This window comes from Tupaia chinensis, unplaced genomic scaffold (assembly GCF_000334495.1).
Source record: "Tupaia chinensis unplaced genomic scaffold, TupChi_1.0 Scaffold000605_1, whole genome shotgun sequence".
Taxonomy (NCBI): Eukaryota; Metazoa; Chordata; class Mammalia; order Scandentia; family Tupaiidae; genus Tupaia; species Tupaia belangeri.
This window is the reverse complement of record NW_006160123.1, coordinates 3,722,003-3,741,522: the sequence shown is the minus strand read 5'-3', so window position 1 is coordinate 3,741,522 and position 19,520 is coordinate 3,722,003. Positions and strand designations below refer to the sequence as shown.

The following is a 19,520-nucleotide window of genomic DNA, read 5'->3' as shown; positions in this document are numbered from 1 at the left end:
GAAAAAAAAAAAAAAAAGATATTTGAGGGCCAGCTGGTGGCAGGCTGGTTAAAGCATTGGATCCCATATGGACCATAGAGTGGTTCAAATTCCAGACCCAGCAGCTTGAAAAACAAGCTAGTCACTTGTGCATACGAGCTTAAAATCTTGAGAGGAGAAGAGGGAAGGGATTTCAGCATGGCCATCTCTTCTCCAAGGATAATTTCTCATTCCTTTTCTGTCTCTCTCTTCTCTGCCTGGCAAGAGCATTCATTCACCGTACAGGGAAAAAAAAAATTGGGAAAGAAGAATAAATGGTGATTCAAGACAGATGCTAGAGTGTTTCCAGTCTAGTATATTATCTCTGGACTTCTGCCTCTACATAACCACAAACCTTTGCCAACCCCTTTCCAGCATCCTATGCATTCTTGGGCTCATGACTCTCAGAGACTGAGCATGATCTTCCACTCATGACCTCCTCTACTGCCAGACTTTACCATCCTCCTTGGGGTCTGTGAGCATCTCTCCAGCTACCAGGCCATCTCTGGCTCCTGATCAGTTCTCACGACTCTGGGTTTTAGCTGTCTGGGTAATCTTAGTCTGTTATCGCATTGCTAACAGAAGTACCTGAGACTTGGAGAATTCATAAAGAAAACAAAGGTTTAGGGGCTAGCAGACAGTGTGGTAACTAAGGGCACTGGACTTCCACATTGCTGAACACGGTTCAAGTCCCAGACCTGGCCGTTTTTTTGTTTTGTTTTGTTTTGTTTTCTCTCTCTCTCTTCCTCTCTCCCTCCCTCAAGTCAAATTTAAGTAAATAAATAAATAAAGTTCTTTATTAATTCTTAAAAAGAAAAAGAAAGAAAACAAAGGTTTATGAAACTCAGGAATCTGGTGGCTGGAAAGTCCTAAGGCATCACAAAATGGTGGAAGGCAAATCTCATAGTGGAATGAAATGTAGCCTACATCTTTTGGGTCCTCAGAAAAGTCATGACACATTTTTGCATAGAAAAATATACCATGGCTTTTCTGATGACCCAATATATGGCCTTCTCTCTGCCACTCTAGTCTCACGTCCTCTGCTTGTAAACCTGCTATAACTCAATTACAGAGGCTCTGTCCTAATGACATTATCACATCAAAGGCCTCACCCTGGGATACCATGAAGGAATTAAGTTTTGACATAATACTTTTATAATACAATCAATACAATTAAGTTTCAACACATCAATTTTTATGGGGCATCCAATCACCACCCACTAAGCCCAAATCCCAACCTGAAGCTTTGGAGGACAAACTATTATTTAACTACAACACCGGGCATCCAATTCCCATCGCATCAGGCCCTACCGGGCTGAGAGAATGTGCTATTAAGTCACTAACTCTCTCAATTTATTTACTCAAATGCAGGGCATAAATAATGACAAAAACACTATATGTATCAGACAGTATATTCCTGTTGTGTGTGAAAGAAACCCTGCTCAAAGAAGTAAAAAAGACGACTTCAATTGTGTGTGTGTGTCTTTGGAAAACAAAGGAGTAGAATTTGTCCCAGGACCTCCAGGGAGTCAAATAATATCATCAAGATTCATTACTTTTCTCTTCCCCTCTTCTCCTCTGCCCTTCACATCTTTGTCTCCCTCCCCACCTCACCCTCAGTTCTGTTTCTCCCTCAATCTTCATTTCTCTCCTAAGCAGACAGCTCTTGGTTTCTATTATCCCTGCTTAGCAACCCCTAGAGAAAAAGATGGCCTTTCTACCCTCTGTATATTAAGAACGGCTCTACATTAAGAACTCTGATGTGATAGATCAAGTTTGGATCCCATGACCATCCTTGGTCTAATAAGCATGAACAGAGAAACAGAAAACTGCTATCAGCAGGCCTAGATCAAGTGCCTACTTCTGTTTCTCAGAGTGGGAGTGGGGCTGTACAGAATACCGTGAGGGCAGTCACATAAGAAACCACACAAGCAGAAAGTGGCAAATACTAGAGTTCAGTTTGCCCAAACTATAATCTTCTCAACCATCTGCACCCTCCGCTACAAGGCTGGAAGACTGAAAACACCACTTTCCAGACAACTCTGCAATAGGGTACAGGCTCATGTCTCAAGTAAAGCGGACATGACTGGGCCAGCAGGTGGCACGGAGGTTAAAGGAGCCAGATCTCACATGGCCAATTGAGCAATTCCAGTCCCCTAATGGCAAACTGAAAAATCACACCAACTGTACGTGTGTGCCCAAAATGGAGGAGAAGGGATTGCAGTGTGGCATCTCACCTCTCTGGGGGATGATTTCTCACTTTCCCTCTGTCTCAGAATCTGCTTTCTCAAGACAATTATAAAAAAAAAAAAAAAAAAAAAAAAAAAAAAAAAAAAGACATGATTAACACAAGATAGTGGCTAAGTGCTAAGTCTTCAGATGTTTTTTAAGTACAGAGATGACTGTTTCCTTTAGTTCTTCTGGGCCGGTTTACCCTATGGTTCTATGGTCTCATCCCTCACGTCATACAGACAACAGCTTCAAGGTTTCTGCTAGAATCTGTGGCATAATTAAACATCTTTCTTGACGATCTCCCTAGTTCTGCAGCACTCAAGCTTGGTTACCAGATGATCTGTAAATTCTAAAAGCAACAAAATGTTCTGCAATATATTCGTCATCACAAACTGGCTAGTTTGGTGTCGAAGTGATGCCTTGCCCTGATGCAAACGTGTACATTATATCCCACAGTCAGAAAAAACAAACACTTGCACCTGAGCCCCACCCCACCTCCCAAATAAAAACACACATTGAAAAAACCTACTGTATCGGGAACCAGCAGTTAGCATAATGGCTATGTTGCTGGACTCCCATGTAATCGACCGTAGTTTGCGTCCCGGACCCGGAGGCTTAAAACTCACGCCAGACGCGTGTGCGTGCATGCCCAAGGTGCAGAGAGGAGAATGGAGGAGAAGGGATTGCGGCGTGACCATCCCCCCTGGGGGGTGATTTCTCGCTTTCTGTCTCTATGTCTCTGTCTATCTGGTGAACATACGCGCCCTATAGCGAAAACCTCTCAAAAAAAAAAAAGAAAAAAAGAAAAAACCTACTTTATCTAGTTCTGGTGCTCAAAAACAAATATCTTCAACTTTTTACTAACTCCTAATAACTTTATTCTTTTGTGACTTTGTAGACTTCTGCAATGCCGATATAACCTTTGAGGATATAACACACATATGAAATAACTGCCTTTTTTTTTTCCACAGTGAACAAAATTGTAAACTTGGTAATCTTGGGGTTTTTTTTTAAAACCTTTTACATACTTTATTTGGAAAGGCTGACTTCTTTGCAATCCGTCTTTACAAGTTAATGTTTTCCTTTACTAAACACTTTTGGAGCTGTGTCTTTTTTTAACAGTGGGTTCTGTTGTCTGCAACTAACAATGTTGTTGGCTATCAAGAAGACAGGTCACTGGGACTAGCAGTTAGCGTAATAGCTATGTCGCTGGACTCCCACGCAGTTGACCATGGGTCAAGTCCTGAACCTGGTGGCTTAAACTCACGCGTGGCGTCTGTGCGTCTGTGCCCAAGATCCTGAGAGAAGAATGAAGAAGGAATTGCAGCGTGGTCATCCCCCCCAGGGGGTGATTTTTTTCCTTTCTATCTCTATGTCTCTCTCTGTCTTTCTGGCTAGCGCACAGCCCCTATAGCAAAAACCTCTCAAAAAAAAAAAAAAAAAAGACAGGTCACCAATGGATGAGCATGTGTTGCTGGAGCATGTGTGTGCACGTGTGCACGTGTGCCCAAAATCCCAAAATAAGAAACAGAGGAGAAGGAATTGAAGTATGATCATCCTCCATGGGGGAAGTGCTTTCTCTTTCTCTCTCTCTCTCTCTCTCTCTCTCTCTCTTTCTCCGGCAAGCATGAACACACTATAACAAATTACAAAAATAATTTGTAGAATTAAATTCTACATAAAGAAATGTTCTTGTCTGTGTTGTGAGAGGAGGGTGTTGTTTTCATTTATTTAACTGATACAGTAATAATTGAGAGAGTTCAAGACTACAGGCTGTTTTCACTGAGTTTAGACTATGCTTTATAGCATGCTAAGGGAGGCTTTATTCATACAAACTGTTTTCCTTACAATTCCTTAGTTTCCATGATGGAACGTTTGTAGAATCACACTGATCATTATATAATCAAAACTATGTAATTAATTTAATTCTCCAATTACTAAATGATCTGAGCCTAGGAACCGGAGTCCTCAGGAGAGTCAGTTACACACAACAGGCACAGCACTAATTCAAGTGTAATGGTTAAAATTGGTTTTAAAAGTTATTTTGGCTGGAAGTCTCAAGAATGTCCCCATACCCTCATTCCTCCATTATGGGTTCTGTATTTCACCCAGGGATATTTTCAGATACCAGGAACTATAGGATTAAAAATAAGGAAATAATTTTAATATTTTATGAGCAAATAAAAACAGGGACACAAATTTTACTCACACATTCATTCCATTTATTGAAGTCTCAAATTACATATAGAAAACAGGACCTTACATATAAATGGGCCTAAATGCTCTTCTTTCCCACTGCACTTTCAATGCTTTCTTCTTCCACATACTCTCAAAAAGACAGAGGTTCTGAGTTCAGTCAGTGGTGCACCAATAACACAACCAGACCCATGTGGCAAGATTCCAGGTTCACATCCCGAGGCCTCCCTGTGCACATCAGGCACATGTGTGTGGGTGCTCGTGTTCCAGGCTGGCTGAAGACAGAGGGGAGAGCAGTGTGTAAGGATCCTGGGGAGGGGGGGGTTCCTATCTCTCTCTCTCTTTCTCTCTCTCTCCACATACACACACACACACACACACACACACACACATACACACATCTATTTCTCAACAAAGAAATAGATAAAGCTAAAAAGTAAAGACAAGGGTTTTTTTTATATCCAACTCAAATTTATACATCATAAACATTATAATATTTTATCATCAGATTGTTCTTCCACAAATTATTTTTTTAAATATGCCCTATTATTTTTACAGAAATATATGATTTTTAAAAACTAATATCAGCTTGAGCCATATGAAATTGTATTGTTTGATGGTCAAATTGGTTAAATATCAGCAATACATAAGTAGATATACACATCCTTTATTTTTTTAGGCTAAATTTCCTAAACTTTCTTAAACCCTCTTCCCTCATTCCACTAACTTATTTTTCCTTAATCTTCAGTATTTTTACGATGACAAGATGTCACCACCTCACTTCACAGTGATGTAAATTTTCAGTAAGTATCAGGCCTAGCAATCACCCTACCTTTGGATTATATGTTTTATTTATTCTTCAACTTCTGATTCTAGCAACATGGTAGGTTAAATTTTACAAACTTAGAACACTGCTACAAATATCTAAAAAGATATCTTTAAATTCATAGCTGATCCTACAATAAATAAAGGGAAATCCCTAGATATATAAAACAAAGAGATCAGAGCACTAATACTGAGGAGTAATTTTCAGACTAGGCCCTCTGATCTACCTTCAAATTTCAATATTCACATAGGTGCTGAATACTAGACCTTGGGCCCACCAAAACCAGGGATCTAACATGGAAATCCCTGTATAAAGCCAGGATCCTCAAAGGGTAGCCACTTAAAAAAAGAGAGGCTTAAGAACTGTCCTCTGGAGTGATTATGGAGGCTGGCTCCCCCATGGCCAATAGCATAGGTCGAGTCCTGGACCTGGCAGCTTGAAAAACACACCAGACACATGTTCATACATGCCCAAAATCCTAAGAGGAGAATGAAAGAGAAGGCACTGCAGTGTAGCTATACCTCCTGGGGGGTGCCTTCTCACTTTCACTTTCTCTTCCTCTTCTCCTTCTCCCTGTCTCTCTCTAGCAAGCACACATGCCCAATAGCACACTTTAATGAAAAATAATGTCCTAGGGACCAGTACATAGCATAACGGTTACGTCGCTGGACTCCCATGTAGTCGACTGCAGTTCAAGTCCTGAACCTGGTGGCTTAAAATTCGCTCCGGGTGCATGTGGATTTGTGCCTAAAATCCCAAGAGGAGAATGGAAGAGAAGGGATTGAGGTGTAGCCATCCCCCCTTGGGGGTGATTTTTTGCATTCTTCTCTCTGTCTCTCTTTCTCTCTCTCTGTCTCTCTGGCAAGTCATGTCCCCTATAGCAAAAATCCCTCTCTCTAAAAAAAAGTCTTCTACCTCAGAGAGGTGACAAAGACATTTATCTTTTCATGTGAGTGATGTCTTAGGCTGGTGATAACCCTCTCACACCTGGCAAGATTAAATGTGAAACTGTTCTGAGGCCATGGCTACGTCAAAATCTTTTAGAAAAAGGATATGGACTCACAATAAAAAATTCAGAAACACAAAAGAAAATGATCCACCATAGGCTAGAATCAGAAGACAAAATAAACAACCCCAGGTAACAATTTGAAATAAGTAGCATGTTTAAAATTATTAAAAATAATTGTTTTAAAATACGGAATTTAATTCATAAGTGAAGACTAGGTGCCACTAAAAGAAGTCTGTTACTCACAGTTGCCCAGAAACAAGAGATACACCATGTCACACAGAGCCACATAAAACTGCAACACACATAGGGATCAGGAGCAGAGAAAAGGGAGGCAGAGAGTAAGAGAAAGAAAGTGTGTGGCAGGGCAGGGGGACACTAGGACTATGTCTTTGTTACTATAGTGATGGGAAGTAGGTAAGTATGGATATTTCTTATTGAGCAGGAAGCAGAGCAAATACACTGGGTCAATGTGGTTGGAGGGTCTGGAATATAATATTTGCATGTCCTCAAAAGCTAGATTATAGGAGAGTTATACACAATTTTTGCTATCAGTTTGACCTTATGATTAATGGATGCCTAATCATCAATTACAAAATCTATAAAAGTTGGTTTGAACAGAAATAAAAGAGGGAACTAAAACTATAAAGTGTGCAGAGTAGTAATCCCATGTTTTCAGATTGGCTGCTCTCCACAATAAATAAAGAACACGATACTAGTATCAATCTGACATCCTTACCCTCCTTTATAGATGTGTGTCGAAACCCTCAACTCTTCTACAGGTCTTACACGCTATAGGCTTACCTACATGATGTGTTTGGAGGTTCCTAAAAGATCCATCCTGGGACTAGCTGATAGCATAGTGGTTACATTGCTGGACAACCATGTAGTCGACCACAGTTCAAGTCCTGGACCTGGCAGATTAAAATTCATACTAGGAGCATGTGTATGCATGCCCAAAATCCCAAGAGGAGAATGGAGAAGGGATTGCAGTATGGCCATTTCCCCTGAGAGGTGATTTCTTACTTTCTGTCTCTCTGTCTCTCTCTATCTCTCTGGCGAGTGCATAAACCCTATAGTAAAAATCTCTCTTAAAAAAAGTAGTATATTTAAAGATCAATATATTAATATACTAAGATTTATTAACACCTACATTTAAAGTGATTTCTTTATTTAGCATGCTACCCTAAGAGAATGGAATATAGATACTGTTAAGTCTGGAAGAAAGAAGACAAGGAGGCAAGTCAGAATAAGGTCATTGGGCATCTAAAAGAACAATAAAAACACAACAGTATCAATCACCGTAGGGCCACAAGAAATATGGGAAAGCAAGAAAATACCTCTCATCCAAGGGAAAAGAATAGCTCCTCTTCATCCACAGACAGTCTAATGGAAATCATGGAAATGTCTGATAAAGAATTTAGAACATTCATAATGGCGAAGCTAACAGAGATGAAAGAGAAGAGAGCCAATGAACTTCAGAAGAGAAAGGAGAAAGGAGCTGACGAGTTCCAGGAGGTGAGGAAATTCCTGCAAGATCAAAAAGAGGAATTACACACTTTAGAAAAGAATCAGATGGACCTGTTAGAGATGAAGGCTATAATGGAGGAAGTCAAAATCTCCCTTGAAAGTATTAAAGGCAGACTAGATCATACAGAAAATAGAATCTCAGACGTAGAAGAGACAATTGCTGGCCTAGGAAAATCCACCACAAAGACTGAGAAAATTGCCCCCAAACATGAGAATAATATACGAGTCTCTCTCTCTCTCTCTCTCTCTCTCTCTCTTTCTCCGGCAAGCATGAACACACTATAACAAATTACAAAAATAATTTGTAGAATTAAATTCTACATAAAGAAATGTTCTTGTCTGTGTTGTGAGAGGAGGGTGTTGTTTTCATTTATTTAACTGATACAGTAATAATTGAGAGAGTTCAAGACTACAGGCTGTTTTCACTGAGTTTAGACTATGCTTTATAGCATGCTAAGGGAGGCTTTATTCATACAAACTGTTTTCCTTACAATTCCTTAGTTTCCATGATGGAACGTTTGTAGAATCACACTGATCATTATATAATCAAAACTATGTAATTAATTTAATTCTCCAATTACTAAATGATCTGAGCCTAGGAACCGGAGTCCTCAGGAGAGTCAGTTACACACAACAGGCACAGCACTAATTCAAGTGTAATGGTTAAAATTGGTTTTAAAAGTTATTTTGGCTGGAAGTCTCAAGAATGTCCCCATACCCTCATTCCTCCATTATGGGTTCTGTATTTCACCCAGGGATATTTTCAGATACCAGGAACTATAGGATTAAAAATAAGGAAATAATTTTAATATTTTATGAGCAAATAAAAACAGGGACACAAATTTTACTCACACATTCATTCCATTTATTGAAGTCTCAAATTACATATAGAAAACAGGACCTTACATATAAATGGGCCTAAATGCTCTTCTTTCCCACTGCACTTTCAATGCTTTCTTCTTCCACATACTCTCAAAAAGACAGAGGTTCTGAGTTCAGTCAGTGGTGCACCAATAACACAACCAGACCCATGTGGCAAGATTCCAGGTTCACATCCCGAGGCCTCCCTGTGCACATCAGGCACATGTGTGTGGGTGCTCGTGTTCCAGGCTGGCTGAAGACAGAGGGGAGAGCAGTGTGTAAGGATCCTGGGGAGGGGGGGGTTCCTATCTCTCTCTCTCTTTCTCTCTCTCTCCACATACACACACACACACACACACACACACACACATACACACATCTATTTCTCAACAAAGAAATAGATAAAGCTAAAAAGTAAAGACAAGGGTTTTTTTTATATCCAACTCAAATTTATACATCATAAACATTATAATATTTTATCATCAGATTGTTCTTCCACAAATTATTTTTTTAAATATGCCCTATTATTTTTACAGAAATATATGATTTTTAAAAACTAATATCAGCTTGAGCCATATGAAATTGTATTGTTTGATGGTCAAATTGGTTAAATATCAGCAATACATAAGTAGATATACACATCCTTTATTTTTTTAGGCTAAATTTCCTAAACTTTCTTAAACCCTCTTCCCTCATTCCACTAACTTATTTTTCCTTAATCTTCAGTATTTTTACGATGACAAGATGTCACCACCTCACTTCACAGTGATGTAAATTTTCAGTAAGTATCAGGCCTAGCAATCACCCTACCTTTGGATTATATGTTTTATTTATTCTTCAACTTCTGATTCTAGCAACATGGTAGGTTAAATTTTACAAACTTAGAACACTGCTACAAATATCTAAAAAGATATCTTTAAATTCATAGCTGATCCTACAATAAATAAAGGGAAATCCCTAGATATATAAAACAAAGAGATCAGAGCACTAATACTGAGGAGTAATTTTCAGACTAGGCCCTCTGATCTACCTTCAAATTTCAATATTCACATAGGTGCTGAATACTAGACCTTGGGCCCACCAAAACCAGGGATCTAACATGGAAATCCCTGTATAAAGCCAGGATCCTCAAAGGGTAGCCACTTAAAAAAAGAGAGGCTTAAGAACTGTCCTCTGGAGTGATTATGGAGGCTGGCTCCCCCATGGCCAATAGCATAGGTCGAGTCCTGGACCTGGCAGCTTGAAAAACACACCAGACACATGTTCATACATGCCCAAAATCCTAAGAGGAGAATGAAAGAGAAGGCACTGCAGTGTAGCTATACCTCCTGGGGGGTGCCTTCTCACTTTCACTTTCTCTTCCTCTTCTCCTTCTCCCTGTCTCTCTCTAGCAAGCACACATGCCCAATAGCACACTTTAATGAAAAATAATGTCCTAGGGACCAGTACATAGCATAACGGTTACGTCGCTGGACTCCCATGTAGTCGACTGCAGTTCAAGTCCTGAACCTGGTGGCTTAAAATTCGCTCCGGGTGCATGTGGATTTGTGCCTAAAATCCCAAGAGGAGAATGGAAGAGAAGGGATTGAGGTGTAGCCATCCCCCCTTGGGGGTGATTTTTTGCATTCTTCTCTCTGTCTCTCTTTCTCTCTCTCTGTCTCTCTGGCAAGTCATGTCCCCTATAGCAAAAATCCCTCTCTCTAAAAAAAAGTCTTCTACCTCAGAGAGGTGACAAAGACATTTATCTTTTCATGTGAGTGATGTCTTAGGCTGGTGATAACCCTCTCACACCTGGCAAGATTAAATGTGAAACTGTTCTGAGGCCATGGCTACGTCAAAATCTTTTAGAAAAAGGATATGGACTCACAATAAAAAATTCAGAAACACAAAAGAAAATGATCCACCATAGGCTAGAATCAGAAGACAAAATAAACAACCCCAGGTAACAATTTGAAATAAGTAGCATGTTTAAAATTATTAAAAATAATTGTTTTAAAATACGGAATTTAATTCATAAGTGAAGACTAGGTGCCACTAAAAGAAGTCTGTTACTCACAGTTGCCCAGAAACAAGAGATACACCATGTCACACAGAGCCACATAAAACTGCAACACACATAGGGATCAGGAGCAGAGAAAAGGGAGGCAGAGAGTAAGAGAAAGAAAGTGTGTGGCAGGGCAGGGGGACACTAGGACTATGTCTTTGTTACTATAGTGATGGGAAGTAGGTAAGTATGGATATTTCTTATTGAGCAGGAAGCAGAGCAAATACACTGGGTCAATGTGGTTGGAGGGTCTGGAATATAATATTTGCATGTCCTCAAAAGCTAGATTATAGGAGAGTTATACACAATTTTTGCTATCAGTTTGACCTTATGATTAATGGATGCCTAATCATCAATTACAAAATCTATAAAAGTTGGTTTGAACAGAAATAAAAGAGGGAACTAAAACTATAAAGTGTGCAGAGTAGTAATCCCATGTTTTCAGATTGGCTGCTCTCCACAATAAATAAAGAACACGATACTAGTATCAATCTGACATCCTTACCCTCCTTTATAGATGTGTGTCGAAACCCTCAACTCTTCTACAGGTCTTACACGCTATAGGCTTACCTACATGATGTGTTTGGAGGTTCCTAAAAGATCCATCCTGGGACTAGCTGATAGCATAGTGGTTACATTGCTGGACAACCATGTAGTCGACCACAGTTCAAGTCCTGGACCTGGCAGATTAAAATTCATACTAGGAGCATGTGTATGCATGCCCAAAATCCCAAGAGGAGAATGGAGAAGGGATTGCAGTATGCCCACTTCCCCTGAGAGGTGATTTCTTACTTTCTGTCTCTCTGTCTCTCTCTATCTCTCTGGCGAGTGCATAAACCCTATAGTAAAAATCTCTCTTAAAAAAAGTAGTATATTTAAAGATCAATATATTAATATACTAAGATTTATTAACACCTACATTTAAAGTGATTTCTTTATTTAGCATGCTACCCTAAGAGAATGGAATATAGATACTGTTAAGTCTGGAAGAAAGAAGACAAGGAGGCAAGTCAGAATAAGGTCATTGGGCATCTAAAAGAACAATAAAAACACAACAGTATCAATCACCGTAGGGCCACAAGAAATATGGGAAAGCAAGAAAATACCTCTCATCCAAGGGAAAAGAATAGCTCCTCTTCATCCACAGACAGTCTAATGGAAATCATGGAAATGTCTGATAAAGAATTTAGAACATTCATAATGGCGAAGCTAACAGAGATGAAAGAGAAGAGAGCCAATGAACTTCAGAAGAGAAAGGAGAAAGGAGCTGACGAGTTCCAGGAGGTGAGGAAATTCCTGCAAGATCAAAAAGAGGAATTACACACTTTAGAAAAGAATCAGATGGACCTGTTAGAGATGAAGGCTATAATGGAGGAAGTCAAAATCTCCCTTGAAAGTATTAAAGGCAGACTAGATCATACAGAAAATAGAATCTCAGACGTAGAAGAGACAATTGCTGGCCTAGGAAAATCCACCACAAAGACTGAGAAAATTGCCCCCAAACATGAGAATAATATACGAGAAATACTAGGTACCATCAAACATCCAAACATCCGGATAAATTGGTATCCCTGAAGATGAAGAGACTCATAAGGGCATTAGTAATCTATTCCATGAAATCCTGCAAGAAAACTTTCGAAACCTAGAGAGGCACTCAAAGATCCAGTCTGAAGAAATACAAAGGACCCCAAATAGAATGAACCCAAGAAGATTCTCCAAGACACATTATAGCCAGACTGACTAAAACAACAGACAAAGATACTAAGACTGGCAAGAGAAAAACATCAAGTTACCTACAAAGGATATCCCATCAGACTAGCGGCAGACCTCTCATCGGAAACAATGCAAGCGAGGAAAGAAAGGGAAAATATATTCAAAGTGTTAAGGGCAAAGCAATTTCAGCCAAGAATACTGTACCCGGCAAGATTATCCTTCATGTGGAAAGAAAAGATAGAACATTCTTAGATAAATAAAACCTGAAAGAATCTAGACCAGATCTCCATGAAGTTCTCAAGGGAGTGCTATATCAGGAAAATTAAATATAGACACACAGAAATAAGAGTTCAAAAACTAAGAAAATGGCCAACTTAATCGTAGGGACAAGTCTGGAGTTGAATATTATATCCCAGAATTCAATCAAGAAGATCGAAACACAACAGAAAATAGATTAAGTACATGAGACTGAACTGGTGAAATAGCATTCTGTGACTTTTGACTAAAATATTGCTGCTTTTCTTCTAGGCTTTGTTGTCCGGTTTTAAGGGGTTTTGTCCTGTCTTGAGCTATCGATAGGTTGATGTATCTACTATTTAAACAGAATACTACCTGTTTCCTGGCTTTAAGTTTTAAGCAAAGTTCCTTAGTATTTCAAAACTGCTTTTCTTGAAATTACCAGGTGAACTTGCTATTCAAAGTAGTTAGATTATATAAGAAATTATGTGATCAACAAAATGTGGAGGGAAAAGGAATGGAAGACAACTGTAGACACCAGAGATAGTGTGAGAAGAGGGTGGGAAAAGGCAGAGAGTCAGACATAGGGATAAATATATATATATATGAAACTAGAAATGAAACATTGGTGACAGTAATAAGCATGATTAAGCCAGTATGCAGTATATTCTGGATGGGAAACCACATTTTGTATGCTGTGGCGATGCTTAGGAGATGAATGTAATTAATTAATTTTTTAAAAAGTTTCAGGAGGAAAAAAACCCACAAAAACTGTTTTTCTTGAAATTAAAAGTACCCACTTGATGACCGCAGTAAGCTATATAACCCCAGCTAGGTGCTACTTTATAGTATGTTCATTCTACTCACTGAGGTTTATGCCTAAAGTCAGACTTGTGTTCATGGATATGTATATATCAGATGTGCTTGCTATTGGAAATATTTAGATTAGTTAAGTTCTTTAGCAAATCAATAAACTGGGGGGGGAAAGACATAGAAAGCAACCATGGATACCAGAGACAGTGTGGGAGGAGGGTGGGACATGGCAGAGGGTGAGAGATAGGGAATCAAGGATGGGAAAAAAAGCAAAATACACAGGAAACAAGAAATGGAAAATTATTTGTTGATGACAATGCATATGTTGATATGCTTGACTGAGTCAATATACAGTGTATTCTAGATAGAGAATCTCATTTTGTATGTTGTAATGATGTATAGTGAATGAATGTAAATAAATAAATTTAAATTTAAAAAATCCTTCTGGGGAACCAGCAGTTAGCGTAATGGCTATGTTGCTGGACTCCCACATAGTCGACCGTGGATCGCATCCCGGACCCAGTGGCTTAAAACTCATGCCAGGCGCGTGTGCGTGCGTGCCCAAGATCCCGAGAGGAGAATGGAGGAGAAGGGATTGCGGCGTGACCATCTCCCCTGGGGGGTGATTTCTCGCTTTCTGTCTCTATGTCTCTCTCTGTCTGTCTGACGAGCACACACGCCCTATAGCGAAAATCTCTCCAAAAAAAAAATCCTTCTGGAGGGGGAAAAAAACATACAATAGTATCTGAGAAGAGATGGAATAAAAGGGTCCACTTTGTTTATATATGTGTGCATATGCATGCACAGGTATGTGAGTATAGTGAAAATAAAGGTTGATTTTCTAAAGATAAAGTTTGCAGACAAATAACACATGGTTCTAAAACTCTCTGGAAAATTCTATGGAAGAGAGTCTTCCAGGGACTTGGACATTTTCAGAGGACAACATAGCCCTGTCTGTTTGCTTCTGTTTGGAGAGAAATTTCCTTCCATTCTACAAAATCCCACCCAATAAATAAAAGTATACTCCTTGCAGAACCAGAGATATTTGAAGCTAAAACTTTGGGACCAATAGAAAAGAAGAAAGCAGGCTAGCCAGCTAGCTAAAAGAGAAAAATCCAGACAATAAGTTAGTTGCTCTGTCTACCAGCATAAAAAATGTTCTACTCCTAGACCTTAACTATCAGCAGCATATGGAAATCAAAGACAATGTGGAAGCAATTTGATTTAGGATTTCTCATATCCAAGCTGATAACCTAGCTCCACCATTTCCTTACTCTATATTATACACACACACACTTATATATTTCTTATTTACATTTAATCACTATACATCTTTAAATGCATGAATACAGTGCATATCAGATACAATAAAGAAATTATCATACGGGACCAGCAGTTAATGTAATGGCTATGTCGCTGGACTCCCACGTAGTCGACCGCAGTTCAAGTCCCAGACTGGCGGCTTAAACTCACGCCGGGTGTGTGTGCGTGTGTGCCCAAGATCCCGAGAGGAAAATGTAGGAGAAGGGATTGCGGCATGGCCATCCCCACTGGGATTTCTCTCTTTCTGTCTCTGTCTTTCTCTGACTTTCTGGTGAGTGCACATGCCCTATAGGAAAAACCTCTCCCACAAAAGAAAAAAGAAAAAGAAATGATCATATACATTATCATCAGCAAATAACTTTTCATTTTTGTGTCAATTAAATGTATTGTTTGTTTTTTTTCCCCTGTTCCCTTTCTATCCACCCCCCACCACCACTTCCTTATTTTTTAAGGCAATTCAGGACTCCTTATTCTTGATACAGCCTGCTAGGTTTGTAGGCATACATCATGTGGCAGTAAGACTGTTGGTATTACATTATCATCGGCTATAATTATAGTTAGCTAAAAATCATAGTTTGTAATTATAAATTATAAGCACAAACTGGTATTAACACACCTTCTATTAAACATTTAACTAAGGAACTTCAACAATAATTAGACTGTTATTTGGTTAATTTTAACCAGTATTAAAAGCACAAGTAGACTCTATCAAGCAAGTACCATGAATCTTGCTAGTGTCCCAAACAATTTTGCTGAAGGACAATAAACATGTATAAGTCCCAGCCTGTTGGCACAGTCTATAGGATACTAGACTTCAGTACTGGAGGCCACATGGCCCAACCACAGGTTCAGATCCCTGGGTCCACCAGAAAACACACTAAGTGCACATAGGCAGGAACTCAAGATTCCAAGGAGCTGAAGGGTGAAAGAAAGGGGATCATGACATAATGAGGCCCTGTAGAGGGTTCTCTCTCTCTCTCTCTCTCTCTCTCTCTCTCTCTTATGCACACAGACTATCATTAAAAAAAAAAAAGTGTGAACAAAACTGGTGTTTATTCATAACATCTGTAGTCTGTTGAACACATTTAACAAGTCATTTTCCCACTTTTTCTTTTAAATTAATACTTCAATAACCATGTCATGGAATCAAGCCATAGACAAGCTGGATTTTTACTTAGGGTCTTCAGTTTCATGCTGTTTCACTATAGACTATGTGTAAGTATACTACTCTGCCCCAGCTGCTATAACAAAACACTATATAGATTAGGCTTAAAAAAATAGAAATTTTGGACCAGCAGATGGTCTAATGATTATGTCACTGGACTCCCATGTAGTCGACTGTGGTTTGAGTCCCAGACCCAGTGGTTTAAAACTTATGTCAGGTGCACATGCATGTGTGCCCAAAATCCTCAAAGGAAAATGGAAGAGAAAGGATTGTGGCATGGCCATCCCCCGGGGGGTGATTTCTTCCTTTCTATCTCTGTGGTGAGTGCAAGTGCCCTACTACAAAAATCTTCCTTTAAAAAAAAAAAAGAAAAGAAAGAAATTTATTTCTCCTAGTTCTAGAAACCAGAAAGTCTAACGTCAGAATGCCAACATATTTACATTCTAGGGAAGATCCTCCTCTTGGTTTGTAGATGGCTTTTTTCATGCTATGGTCTCACAGGGTGGAAAGAAAGAACAAGTTCTCTGATGTATTCTTATAAAGGCACATATTGGGGCCAGCAGGTGACATGATGTTTAAGGCACTGGACACTCACACATGGGCTACCACAGTTCAAGTCCTGGACTGGTGGCTTGCTTTCTCACTTCCTCTCTGTCTCTGTCTCTGTCTCTCTCTCTGGTCAAATTAAAATGAATGAATGAATAAATGAATAAATAAAATTAAATAAATAATTCTTTAAAAATAAATTTAAAACATAAAATAAACACATACATATCCCATTATAAGGACCCTACCCTGGGAACCAGCAGTTAGCGTAATGGCTATGTCGCTGGACTCCCACGTAGTCGACCGCGGTTCGTGTCCCGGACCCGGTGGCTTAAAACTCACGCCGGGCACGTGTGTGTGCGTGCCCAAGATCCCGAGAGGAGAATGGAGGAGAAGGGATTGCGGCGTGACCATCCCCCCTGGGGGGTGATTTCTCGCTTTCTGTCTCTATGTCTCTCTCTGTCTGTCTGGCGAGCGCACGCGCCCTACAGTGAAAATCTCTCCAAAAAAAAAATAAATAAATAAGGACCCTACCCTCAGGATCTCATCTAAACCTGATTATCTCCCTGGTAATGATCGTGGATGGACTTGAACACATCAGGCAGGTCTGAGATCCTAGCTGGTTGGAGTGGTAGGGTGGGAGCCTTAGGGATGATCATGGCATAACAAGATGCTGTCAAGAATGGCGCTCTCAGGGGACCAGCAGTTAGCATAATGGCTATGTCACTGGACTCCCATGTAGTTGATCATGGTTCAAGTCCCAGACCTAGTGGCTTAAAACTCATGCCCATGCGTGTGCGTGCGTGCCCAAGATCCTGAGAGGAGAATAGAGGAGAAGGGATTGTGGTGTGGCCATCCCATCTGGGGGGTGATTTCGCGCTTTTTGTCTCTTTGTCTCTCTCTGTCTGTCTGGTGAGCACGCACACCCTATAGCAAAATCATCTCCAAAAAAAAAGAGAAAAAAGAATGTCTCTCTCTCTCTCTGTCTCTCTTTGAGGGAGTCAAAAGCTATGCAGATTTTCAACTGTGGGGGTCAGGGCTGAGAGTGTGTGAGTGTTCCTAACCCCTGCAATGTTCAAGGGTCCACTATATGTACATATGTGTATGTGCCTGTGGTTTTTCCACATAAAATAAAATTAGTCACATCTCTTGTGTCCCCAGCAATCTACACTTCATGTAAGTGTGCCAATATCAGATTAACTCCCAGTAATGGACAATACTACATCAGGACTGGTATCTATTAGGAGTCCAATGTTTGTTAAAGGAATGTTCAAAGTATTTAGGATTTTCAAAGCAAAATAGGCTTTTGCTTTGTTAATGTATATTTAACATCCACTCTTTGAAACACATCTAATGGACACACACCCTTAGATAGAGCCATGTTGATGTCTACCCTTAAAAAAAAACCCAGTGACAAAAAATGGAAGATAAATGTTATGACAGAGTGGAATGGAATGATGACAATTGGAAAAACTGTGATGGGAAATTCCAAATACTAAAAATTCTTCCAAATATAGTCTTCGGGAGGTCAATCATCTTGGTTTCCATGGAAATTCACAAATATCTACAAAAAGTAACCTACTTCTACTTTGAACCATTAAGACTGCTCTTACCCATAATATCACATATAATCATAGTCTCCTAACATTCTAATAAATACCACATCAGAGAATTTACATCTGAAGGAGAGTCACGTATTTACAAGAAGTACACAATACATTCAACAAACCTCAATGGAAATAATATTGATCGTTATAAAGAGTAGTATCATTTAAGAGTAGTAAGAAGTATGGGCCGCCAGTGGCTTATAGGTAAAGCAGCTGGATCCCACATGACTAACTGCAATTCGAATCCGACCTCAGGGCTCCTAAAACGGACTGGGGTCTGGGGACGTGAGCATCTATGTCCAAACTCCTAGGAGGAAAATGGAGGGGAAGGGACTGCAGCAAGTCTATTCCGGCCTGGGAGGTGCTTTCTCACCCCCACCCCTCCGGTTAGCACATGCACCCTGTAGCGAGAAAAAAAAAAAAGGAGTAAGAAGTACAGGGTACAGGTAATTCTCACACTAATAGATCAATACTTTCCTGGCCACTCATTTCAGTCCGTTGATCTCTTCTTCTCTGAACAAGTATACCTAAATCTAAGTGTGTGTGTTAACCCTGCCTTTATTCCGTACTTCACACAAAAACAGAGAGGATTGGGTTTTGTTTGATTGTTTCAAAAACATCTAAAGGCGACATGGAGTTTAACTTCACGGGATTATTTACCAGCACGTCAATGTTCTCAAGAAGCAAGGTATAAAAGACACAAAACAAGGTGGTTTCAAAATAATTTCATGTATGGGAACTAGCAATAGATGGGAGCGCAAAACACACCTTTAACAGAGCGGGTAATATACCTGCCAGTCATCAGCAACAAATTCTCCCAGAATCTTTATTCCTCACTATTTGTAAACAAAAGCTGGAGCCTGCGCTCTGCCCTGGCACAGCCAAGCGCCTATCCCGGAGTGTTCGGCAAGGGCTGTCTGGGGATGCTGATCTCTGCCTGGACCAAGCACCATCCTCGGGCCAAGAGAAAGCGCTTTTGGAACTCTTAGGCTTCCAGCTTGGGGGCTGGAGTCGACTCGTTCCTGCTTAACTTCACAGCCATTACCCGGGGATTCTTAAGCCTCATTCGACTGTCAGCACTCCGGCTCTCCGAGCCTGTGCGCTCCGGGAAGCCCGGCCCAGAGGCGCCCCGCGGGTGGCTTACCGAGCAGCGAGCCTATGAAGATGACGACCTGCACGGTGGTGGTGAACTGGCGGTACAGCTGCGCCTCGCCGAAGTCCCCGAGCGTGCTGCGGTTGGCGCCCGCTGCCTCCCCGCTGGACGCGTTGCGCGGCTCGCTTGCGGTTTGGGAGACCCAGCTCCGGTTATGGCCCATGATGAGGCTGGGGTCCGGCTCCGCTCGCCGCCTTCCTCGGAGCCCCCCGCACGGAGCCTCTCCTGCCCGGGGCGCGGAGGGGCGCGC

The 19,520-nt window shown here is 40.4% G+C and overlaps 1 protein-coding gene across 1 annotated transcript in view; it reads right to left on the bottom strand.

The window, feature by feature from the left end:
• GPR176 (G protein-coupled receptor 176) overlaps positions 1–19,509 on the bottom strand; it is a 140,520-nt gene extending 121,011 nt beyond the window's left edge. Inside the window, exon 1 of the mRNA XM_027775834.1 lies at positions 19,262–19,509. Within this exon, the coding sequence (XP_027631635.1) occupies positions 19,262–19,433 (172 nt within the window). The 5' untranslated portion in view covers positions 19,434–19,509. The remainder of the gene's footprint in view (positions 1–19,261) is intronic.
• Positions 19,510–19,520: the final 11 nt, after the last annotated feature.